The sequence below is a fragment of the Symsagittifera roscoffensis genome, chromosome 8 (genome assembly GCF_963678635.1).
Source record: "Symsagittifera roscoffensis chromosome 8, txSymRosc1.1, whole genome shotgun sequence".
Classification (NCBI taxonomy): Eukaryota; Metazoa; Xenacoelomorpha; order Acoela; family Convolutidae; genus Symsagittifera; species Symsagittifera roscoffensis.
Window position 1 is genome coordinate 54,553,002 of NC_087069.1, and position 10,884 is coordinate 54,563,885.

General features: G+C 47.5%; 1 protein-coding gene across 1 annotated transcript; it reads right to left on the bottom strand.

Annotated features, from left to right (window-relative positions):
- Positions 1 to 9,084: 9,084 nt before the first annotated feature.
- Positions 9,085 to 10,212, bottom strand: LOC134853707 (uncharacterized). Its single transcript, XM_063869706.1, has one exon. It carries the CDS (start codon positions 10,210 to 10,212, stop codon positions 9,085 to 9,087), a length of 1,128 nt encoding a protein of 375 aa, XP_063725776.1.
- Positions 10,213 to 10,884: the final 672 nt, after the last annotated feature.

The following is a 10,884-nucleotide window of genomic DNA, read 5'->3' on the forward strand; positions in this document are numbered from 1 at the left end:
TGCTTCGGGTACCAAAAAAAATAGAATATTTGTGTTTAAATTCCGTTGTTTCTACATTACGAGGCCAAACTGTGTATTTTGTGCATTGTAAGCGGATTCCGCAACAAGGACACTCCCTTTGTTCGGCTTTCGTTCTTTATTTTCCTTTGATCGTTCCGACAAAATTTTAACGTGTTTAAAAACTTGTCTCTGGAACATACAGACACAAAATCGTGCGCCTATCCAATGCACAGTTTGGCCTCTTATTGTATTTTTTTGACTCTATTTGAGATTCTAAGATTTCAACAATGCTTTCTGACTTCTGAGTAGGGTTTTCTCCAATTTCTCTTTGTCTGGGCGCGATCATTGATTTCAACGCTGCTGTGTTTTGATTGTTCTGGATGGCTCACAATCTTACTAGTTCACAGCACGACAGTCTGCGTTTGGGTCTGCGTTTTCATGGCCGCCATTAGAGTTGTCTTTGTCAACGTTTTCATCTGCAGACTTATGAACCGATTTCGAAGGTTATCATGATTGAATTTTGTCTCTTAGTGGTAAACTGCGGTTTATCATGTTTAAGAGGGTTATCCTTTTTCTGGCAATGTCCGAAAAACGAGCAGAAGACTTAATAGTGTTGGCGCCAATAAAGTTAGAGCCGACGTGGAAAATGACTCTTTTCTTGGCCATTCCGATTGAATTGCACTCGTTCCTAGTTTCCTCAGTGGTAGTTGTCCTCGGCCATACCGATTGAATTGCACTCGTTCCTAGTTTCCTCAGTGGTAGTTGTCCTCGGCCATTCCGATTGAATTGCACTCGTTCCTAGTTTCCTCAGTGGTAGTTGTCCTCGGCCATTCCGATTGAATTGCACTCGTTCCTAGTTTCCTCAGTGGTAGTTGTCCTCGGCCATTCCGATTGAATTGCACTCGTTCCTAGTTTCCTCAGTGGTAGTTGTCCTCGGCCATTCCGATTGAATTGCACTCGTTCCTAGTTTCCTCAGTGGTAGTTGTCCTCGGCCATTCCGATTGAATTGCACTCGCTCCTAGTTTCCTTAGTGGTAGTTGTCCTCGGCCATTCCGATTGAATTGCACTCGTTCCTAGTTTCCTCAGTGGTAGTTGTCCTCGGCCATTCCGATTGAATTGCACTCGTTCCTAGTTTCCTCAGTGGTAGTTGTCCTCGGCCATTCCGATTGAATTGCACTCGCTCCTAGTTTCCTTAGTGGTAGTTGTCCTCGGCCATACCGATTGAATTGCACTCGTTCCTAGTTTCCTTAGTGGTAGTTGTCCTCGGCCATTCCGATTGAATTGCACTCGTTCCTAGTTTCCTCAGTGGTAGTTGTCCTCGGCCATTCCGATTGAATTGCACTCGCTCCTAGTTTCCTTAGTGGTAGTTGTCCTCGGCCATTCCGATTGAATTGCACTCGTTCCTAGTTTCCTCAGTGGTAGTTGTCCTCGGCCATTCCGATTGAATTGCACTCGTTCCTAGTTTCCTCAGTGGTAGTTGTCCTCCGCCATTCCGATTGAATTGCACTCGTTCCTAGTTTCCTCAGTGGTAGTTGTCCTCGGCCATTCCGATTGAATTGCACTCGTTCCTAGTTTCCTCAGTGGTAGTTGTCCTCGGCCATTCCGATTGAATTGCACTCGTTCCTAGTTTCCTTAGTGGTAATTGTCCTCGGCCATTCCGATTGAATTGCACTCGTTCCTAGTTTCCTCAGTGGTAGTTGTCCTCGGCCATTCCGATTGAATTGCACTCGTTCCTAGTTTCCTCAGTGGTAGTTGTCCTCGGCCATTCCGATTGAATTGCACTCGTTCCTAGTTTCCTCAGTGGTAGTTGTCCTCGGCCATTCCGATTGAATTGCACTCGTTCCTAGCTTCCTCGTTGGTAGTTGTCCTCGGCCATTCCGATTGAATTGCACTCGTTCCTAGTTTCCTCATTGGTAGTTGTCCTCGGCCATTCCGATTGAATTGCACTCGTTCCTAGTTTCCTCAGTGGTAGTTGTCCTCGGCCATTCCGATTGAATTGCACTCGTTCCTAGTTTCCTCAGTGGTAGTTGTCCTCGGCCATTCCGATTGAATTGCACTCGTTCCTAGTTTCCTCAGTGGTAGTTGTCCTCGGCCATTCCGATTGAATTGCACTCGTTCCTAGTTTCCTCAGTGGTGGTTGTCCTCGGCCATTCCGATTAAATTGCACTCGTTCCTAGTTTCCTCAATGGTAGTTGTCCTCGGCCATTCCGATTGAATTGCACTCGTTCCTAGTTTCCTCAGTGGTAGTTGTCCTCGGCCATTCCGATTGAATTGCACTCGTTCCTAGTTTCCTCAGTGGTAGTTGTCCTCGGCCATTCCGATTGAATTGCACTCGTTCCTAGTTTCCTCAGTGATAGTTGTCCTCGGCCATTCCGATTGAATTGCACTCGTTCCTAGTTTCCTCAGTGCTAGTTGTCCTCGGCCATTCCGATTTATTTGCACTCGTTCCTAGTTTCCTCAGTGGTAGTTGTCCTCGGCCATTCCGATTGAATTGCACTCGTTCCTAGTTTCCTCAGTGGTAGTTGTCCTCGGCCATTCCGATTGAATTGCACTCGTTCCTAGTTTCCTCAGTCGTAGTTGTTCTCGGCCATTCTGATTGAATTGCACTCGTTCCTAGTTTCCTCAGTGGTAGTTGTCCTCGGCCATACCGATTGAATTGCACTCGTTCCTATTTTCCTCAGTGGTAGTTGTCCTCGGCCATTCCGATTGAATTGCACTCGTTCCTAGTTTCCTCAGTGGTAGTTGTCCTCGGCCATTCCGATTTAATTGCACTCGTTCCTAGTTTCCTCAGTGGTAGTTGTCCCCGGCCATTCCGATTGAATTGCACTCGTTCCTAGTTTCCTCAGTGGTAGTTGTCCTCGGCCATTCCGATTGAATTGCACTCGATCCTAGTTTCCTCAGTGGTAGTTGTCCTCGGCCATTCCGATTGAATTGCACTCGTTCCTAGTTTCCTCAGTGGTAGTTGTCCTCGACCATTCCGATTGAATTGCACTCGTTCCTAGTTTCCTCAGTGGTAGTTGTCCTCGTCCATTCCGATTGAATTGCACTCGTTCCTAGTTTCCTCAGTGGTAGTTGTCCTCGGCCATTGCGATTGAATTGCACTCGTTCCTAGTTTCCTCAGTGGTAGTTGTCCTCGGCCATTCCGATTGAATTGCACTCGTTCCTAGTTTCCTCAGTGGTAGTTGTCCTCGGCCATTCCGATTGAATTGCACTCGTTCCTAGTTTCCTCAGTGGTAGTTGTCCTCGGCCATTCCGATTGAATTGCACTCGTTCCTAGTTTCCTCAGTGTTAGTTGTCCTCGGCCATTCCGATTGAATTGCACTCGTTCCTAGTTTCCTCAGTGTTAGTTGTCCTCGGCCATTCCGATTGAATTGCACTCGTCCCTAGTTTCCTCAGTGGTAGTTGTCTTCGGCCATCGCGATTGAATTGCACTCGTTCCTAGTTTCCTCAGTGGTAGTTGTCCACGGCCATTCCGATTGAATTGCACTCGTTCCTAGTTTCCTCAGTGGTAGTTGTCCTCGGCCATTCCGATTGAATTGCACTCGTTCCTAGTTTCCTCAGTGGTAGTTGTCCTCGGCCATTCCGATTGAATTGCACTCGTTCCTAGTTTCCTCAGTGGTAGTTGTCCTCGACCATTCCGATTGAATTGCACTCGTTCCTAGTTTCCTCAGTGGTAGTTGTCCTCGGCCATTCCGATTGAATTGCACTCGTTCCTAGTTTCCTCAGTGGTAGTTGTCCTCGGCCATTGCGATTGAATTGCACTCGTTCCTAGTTTCCTCAGTGGTAGTTGTCCTTGGCCATTCCGATTGAATTGCACTCGTTCCTAGTTTCCTCAGTGGTAGTTGTCCTCGGCCATTCCGATTGAATTGCACTCGTTCCTAGTTTCCTCAGTGGTAGTTGTCCTCGGCCATTCCGATTGAATTGCACTCGTTCCTTGTTTCCTCAGCGTTAGTTGTCCTCGGCCATTCCGATTGAATTGCACTCGTTCCTAGTTTCCTCAGTGGTAGTTGTCCTCGGCCATTCCGATTGAATTGCACTCGTTCCTAGTTTCCTCAGTGTTAGTTGTCCTCGGCCATTCCGATTGAATTGCACTCGTTCCTAATTTCCTCAGTGGTAGTTGTCCTCGGCCATTCCGATTGAATTGCACTCGTTCCTAGTTTCCTCAGTGGTAGTTGTCCTCGGCCATTCCGATTGAATTGCACTCGTTACTAGTTTCCTCAGTGGTAGTTGTCCTCGGCCTTTCCGATTGCATTGCACTCGTTCCTAGTTTCCTCAGTGGTAGTTGTCCTCGGCCATTCCGATTGAATTGCACTCGTTCCTAGTTTCCTCAGTGGTAGTTGTCCTCGGCCATTCCGATTGAATTGCCCTCGTTCCTAGTTTCCTCAGTGGTAGTTGTCCTCGGCCATTCCGATTGAATTGCACTCGTTCCTAGTTTCATCAGTGGTAGTTGTCCTCGGCCATTCCGATTGAATTGCACTCGTTCCTAGTTTCCTCAGTGGTAGTTGTCCTCGGCCATTCCGATTGAATTGCACTCGTTCCTAGTTTCCTCAGTGGTAGTTGTCCTCGGCCATTGCGATTGAATTGCACTCGTTCCTAGTTTCCTCAGTGGTAGTTGTCCTTGGCCATTCCGATTGAATTGCACTCGTTCCTAGTTTCCTCAGTGGTAGTTGTCCTCGGCCATTCCGATTGAATTGCACTCGTTCCTAGTTTCCTCAGTGGTAGTTGTCCTCGGCCATTCCGATTGAATTGCACTCGTTCCTTGTTTCCTCAGCGTTAGTTGTCCTCGGCCATTCCGATTGAATTGCACTCGTTCCTAGTTTCCTCAGTGGTAGTTGTCCTCGGCCATTCCGATTGAATTGCACTCGTTCCTAGTTTCCTCAGTGTTAGTTGTCCTCGGCCATTCCGATTGAATTGCACTCGTTCCTAATTTCCTCAGTGGTAGTTGTCCTCGGCCATTCCGATTGAATTGCACTCGTTCCTAGTTTCCTCAGTGGTAGTTGTCCTCGGCCATTCCGATTGAATTGCACTCGTTACTAGTTTCCTCAGTGGTAGTTGTCCTCGGCCTTTCCGATTGCATTGCACTCGTTCCTAGTTTCCTCAGTGGTAGTTGTCCTCGGCCATTCCGATTGAATTGCACTCGTTCCTAGTTTCCTCAGTGGTAGTTGTCCTCGGCCATTCCGATTGAATTGCCCTCGTTCCTAGTTTCCTCAGTGGTAGTTGTCCTCGGCCATTCCGATTGAATTGCACTCGTTCCTAGTTTCATCAGTGGTAGTTGTCCTCGGCCATTCCGATTGAATTGCACTCGTTCCTAGTTTACTCAGTGGTAGTTGTCCTCGGCCATTCTGATTGAATTGCACTCGTTCCTAGTTTCCTCAGTGGTAGTTGTCCTCGGCCATGCCGATTGAATTGCACTCGTTCCTAGTTTCCTCAGTGGTAGTTGTCCTCGGCCATCCGATTGAAGTGCACTCGTTCCTAGTTTCCTCAGTGGTAGTTGTCCTCGGCCATTCCGATTGACTTGCACTCGTTCCTAGTTTCCTCAGTGGTAGTTGTCCTCGGCCATTCCGATTGAATTGCACTCGTTCCTAGTTTCCTCAGTGGTATTTGTACTCGGCCATTCCGATTGAATTGCACTCGTTCCTAGTTTCCTCAGTGGTAGTTGTCCTCGGCCATTCCGATTGAATTGTACTCGTTCCTAGTTTCCTCAGTGGTAGTTGTCCTCGGCCATTCCGATTGAATTGCACTCGTTCCTAGTTTCCTCAGTGGTAGTTGTCCTCGGCCATTCCGATTGAAGTGCACTCGTTCCTAGTTTCCTTAGTGGTAGTTGTCCTCGGCCATTCCGATTGAATTGCACTCGTTCCTAGTTTCCTCAGTGGTAGTTGTCCTCGGCCATTCCGATTGAATTGCACTCGTTCCTAGTTTCCTCAGTGGTAGTTGTCCTCGGCCATTCCGATTGAATTGCACTCGTTCCTAGTTTCCTCAGTGGTAGTTGTCCTCGGCCATTCCGATTGAATTGCACTCGTTCCTAGTTTCCTCAGTGGTAGTTGTCCTCGGCCAATCCGATTGAATTGCACTCGTTCCTAGTTTCCTCAGTGGTAGTTGTCCTCGGCCATTCCGATTGAATTGCACTCGTTCCTAGTTTCCTCAGTGGTAGTTGTCCTCGGCCATTCCGATTGAATTGCACTCTTTCCTAGTTTCCTCAGTGGTAGTTGTCCTCGGCCATTCCGATTGAATTGCCCTCGTTCCTAGTTTCCTCAGTGGTAGTTGTCCTCGGCCATTCCGATTGAATTGCACTCGTTCCTAGTTTCCTCAGTGGTAGTTGTCCTCGGCCATTCCGATTGAATTTCACTCGTTCCTAGTTTCCTCAGTAATAGTTGTCCTCGGCCATTCCGATTGAAGTGCACTCCTTCCTAGTTTCCTCAGTGGTAGTTGTCCTCGGCCATTCCGATTGAATTGCACTCGTTCCTAGTTTCCTCAGTGGTAGTTGTCCTCGGCCATTCCGATTGAATTGCACTCGTTCCTAGTTTCCTCAGTGGTAGTTGTCCTCGGCCATTTCGATTGAATTGCACTCGTTCCTAGTTTCCTCAGTGGTAGTTGTCCTCGGCCATTCCGATTGAATTGCACTCGTTCCTAGTTTCCTCAGTGGTAGTTGTTCTCGGCCATTCCGATTGAATTGCACTCGTTCCTAGTTTCCTCAGTGGTAGTTGACCTCGGCTTCTTCTTCTTCTAGGCGTTCGGCTCGTTCGAGCCATGCCCTCTCCCCCTGCATCTGTCTGTGTGTTTGGCCATGTTTGTCGCCGACAGTGTCCTGTTGCATTTGCTACATTCCTTCTTCTTTGCTATGTATTTTCTGGGTTTTTCAGCTTCTTGAGGGTTACAGACTTTGACATGATTTTTGTATGGACCTTCTGTCTTCCATGTTTTCTGGCAACGACTGCACGTGAAAGAGTGCGAGGCTTCGGTGTGCATTCTCTTTATGTGAATCTTTAATCCCCCTACCGATTTGCAAACCTTTTCACATATGTCACACTGTAAGTTCGTCGGGGGGAGATCGAAATTCCTCTTCTCTAACTTTTCTTCCCCATCATGGCGATTCCCTTGTTGGTACTCCCATTTCTCCAAGTGGTCCATGCGTATCTTGATTCTTCTTTTCCATTCTTTTCGGTCTAAGGCAAATTTAGGTGCTTCGGTCCAGTTGATTCCGGCCTCCTTGAGCAACTTCCTCTAGTAGAAAATGGTTTTCTGTTTGTAACCTGGTCGCTTCTGGATTTCCTCGAGGCTGCCCAGCCACCCTAACACCGCCATTTTAACCGTCCTTGCGTTGCTCATTCTTAATATGTGGCCTATCCGCTCTTATGTACGTTTCTCGATCTTCCATCTCAATGATCTTATGTCGTACATGTTCCGGATGTCCTGCATATTAACCCCCTCATAATGCATTTGTTTCAGCGGTGGACCCTTTTTATTACTCCAGAGATATCTATACCTTTTATCTGTCCACGACTGAATATTATTGATCTCTTGGTTATACCACGGCCGAGTAGCGCAATCGAATAGGAGCCCACTTTCGACAAATGCTTGCACCACTTGTGCTTGTTTCTTTCTGGGAAGTTTACTTTTCAGAAGTTGCGAGCGGCATTTTGCCCATAGGTATCCAGCTCGCTTTTTTCTATTCATTAGGTCTTTTTTTGGACCTAGCCAACAACCCAACATGCGTATTTCTTCTGCTTCTTCTGATCCAAATAAAGCCTTTTCTTCTTTGTCTGTGTTGTTCTTTTCCTCAAATTTCTCCATGACTTCTTTGATAATGTTAACGCCCTCTTCCAGCTCTCTTTGCTCGCCGATGATAGTGGTTTCATCTGCGAACAAGGATATGGTTATGTTAACAGTTTGAGTCTCGCTGTTTGACTTTTCGATCTTGTTTTTATCCGGTATATTGCTGCCTGGTATCCATCGCCATTTTATGCCCGTCTGTCCATGTTTCGCGTCTGATATCTTTTTCCGTTCATTCTCCGCTATGCGCATTACCACTTGGTGATAGATATTGAATAGACATGGCGATGTCGAGCAACCCTCACTGAAACCCCGTTCTGGGATCCATTCCTCGCTATCTCCTTCCTTCCCTTTCACTTGGTAACTGGTTGCCTCGTGTAAATCTGCTAGGGATTCTAGGAAGGGTCCTTTCATCCCGTAGTTTCCCAGGATTTCCCAAAGAGCTGGTTTGTTCACTCTGGGATACGCTTTACGTAGGTCCAAAAGCCTTGCTTCGGGGTCAGTATGTTCAATTTGAGGCAGGTTCCAGATTGCTCGCCTCTTCTTTAGATCGTCTGCGTCTTCTGTTATTCTGACCAGGATTTGTGTTGCATCCGCAGTCGACCTTCCGGTCCTGAAGCCGCTTTGATTGTCATCTAGAAGATTTAGGCGTTCTGTCCACTTTCTTAGTCTTTTGGACAGAATTCTTGCTAGGATCCTGCTGCCCATGGCCAATAGGCAGACTCCTCTATAGTTGTTTACATCATTTTTTCCGCCCTTCTTATGTAGGGGTACTATTTGTCCGTTCTTTAGGATTTCGTCCCATGTCGGGGCGCGGAATAAGAACATCTTTTTAACCATGGCCACTATTGCTGATTTAACATGTGGGCTGGCCAATTTGATGTACTTTATGCGGACCTTGTCTTTTCCGGGCGCGGACTCCCTTATTTCACTGATGCAGTCCTGTATTTCTTTATCCGATGGGGTCTCATTTAGCAGGTTATTTTCTTCGATATACTTCTTTTCCGCTCTGTGATCCCCCATACGTGCAACAGTATTCATTAGAAGCTGAGGGCTGATTTCATATCGGTTTTTCGATACTCGTTCGAAGTGGGCTTTGAATTCATCAGTTGTGAGTGTTGTGCCAGTATCCGGTTTCCTATCTCTGCCGCCTAATTGGCGTAGTGTTCGGTACATGGTGCCCATATCTCTTTTGATGTTGGCCTGTTGGCATTTGTCTAGGATTTTATCCCACCATTCACGTTCTAATTCCTTCAGCTTCCCCTTCATTTTAGCCCTTGCTTTCCTAAGGTTGTCCCTATTACGCAGTATAACTTAAAGTGGACGGTCCTGCTCTAAGGATTCGTTTCTATCCCTCACGGCCGAAGCTATGGAATTATGGAGCTGTGACAGCTCATCTTCGTGGCCGATCGTCCACGGATTCGCTATCTGCCTGGTTCTCTTTCCACATAACTTTAATGCAGCTTGCGCTAGCGCTGTCGCTATTTCGCTCCATGAGCTATCCTCGTCCACCTCCTTTGTCTCGGTCTCCTTTTGGAATTTTAGAGCTGTCTGCTCAGTACTCAATTTCTCCCAGTTTGTTGCTGGTTTCCGTGCTACTCTTGTTGGTCTGGACCTCTTTGGGATTTTTAGGTGGAGGGATACCGGCTTGTGGTCCGATAGCGTTAGCTCCTCGGTAATTTGTATCCTTTTTGCATGCCTGTGCCTTTCTCCTCGCCTCATTATACATCCGTCCAGCTCATACCATCTGCGGTGGCTGTGGTTAAACCAAGTTCCCCTTTTCCTAAGGTTAGAGAAAAAGTTTATCCATTGGAGATCGTGCGCTACACACCAATCGAGGAGGTCTCCTCCTGCTTCGGTTGTTGGCGTGGTTAGACCATACCTTCCATTTGTTTCACAGGCTCTCTCCCTTCCAATGTGAGCATTATGGTCCCCTCCAATTATTAATACCTTGGTCTTGGGGGTTCGGGCTACTTCATTTTCTAGGCAGTGTCTATATTCTTCTATTCCTTCGACCCCGTTACTCCAAAGTGGTTGGTAAACTGATATAATTTTCATACCATGTACCTCTATGGCGGTAGTGCGCTCCGAGAAACTTTTCTTTTGGCCTTCGCTGATCCAGAACTTGAGGGCCTCGCCACTGAGAACTATACCGCTACGTTGGGAGTGTATAACAACTGTTTGTTCACTAGCTTCACCTATCCATATCACTCCTTTCGATTTTGATCGAAGCTCTGATATTAGGATTATTTCCCATCTTTTGCCTTGTGCATACGTAATTACTCTCTTCAGTCGGTTTCTGTTTCTTTCGTGGACTGATAACCCTTGTAGGTTCCATGCTGTTACCGTAATACTCGGCTGTCCCTCGGGGGGAGTGGGTAATCTTCTTTGTCTTCTCTTCTGTCTGCGAGCTTCCCGGTGTTCTTCAGTGGGGCGTCTCATTTTTCCTCTCCTTGTTTTCTCCCCTTTTTACGAGTCTTTTTGCCGCAGAAGATGTTGCGCGGTGTTTTCGCAACTGTCTATGCCCCTGGTTTCTTCTTCTTCAGGCTCCTGTCCGGGATGGAGGCAGGGACTCTTCGGTTCCTCTCTTTGCGGGAGCTCGTTTGTCAGTGTTGGGCCCTGCGCGGGGTTGTCGCAGGTATTTGTTCCCCTCGGTTCACCCTCTGCTGACTCCTGGTCGAGGTGGGGCCAGGGAGCTTGATCCCTTGGTTCCCTTGTGTCTGTTCCGTTTGCTTCCTTTGGCTCCTGCGCGGGGTTTTCGCAGGGTTTTTCTCCCCTCGTTTCAACCTCGGGAACTCCCTGTCAGGGTTCGACAGAGCGGAACTGCATTTGGTGCACTCAAATGCATATCGGTTGGCTTTAGCTAGCAGTTGGATCTCTTGCCGGGATAGACCGCTACATCCTTGGTGTATCCATTGTTCGCACCATGTGCATTTCACGCTGTTGCTTGTTACTTTCTTCCTGCATTCTCCGCACAGCGTGGGTCCCGGATTCTTCTCAACGTCTCCGGCCCTCGTTATTAGCTGACCCAGATGGGCTAGTCCCGAGTCAGCGACAAAAAACCCGACACATTCGAATCTGGGGGAGGTTCTGGCCACAATGTTGTTGTAAGAG

Excerpts from the sequence above, each read along its gene's own strand:
- LOC134853707 (XM_063869706.1), bottom strand. The coding sequence starts at position 10,212 with ATGAGACGCCCCACTGAAGAACACCGGGAAGCTCGCAGACAGAAGAGA.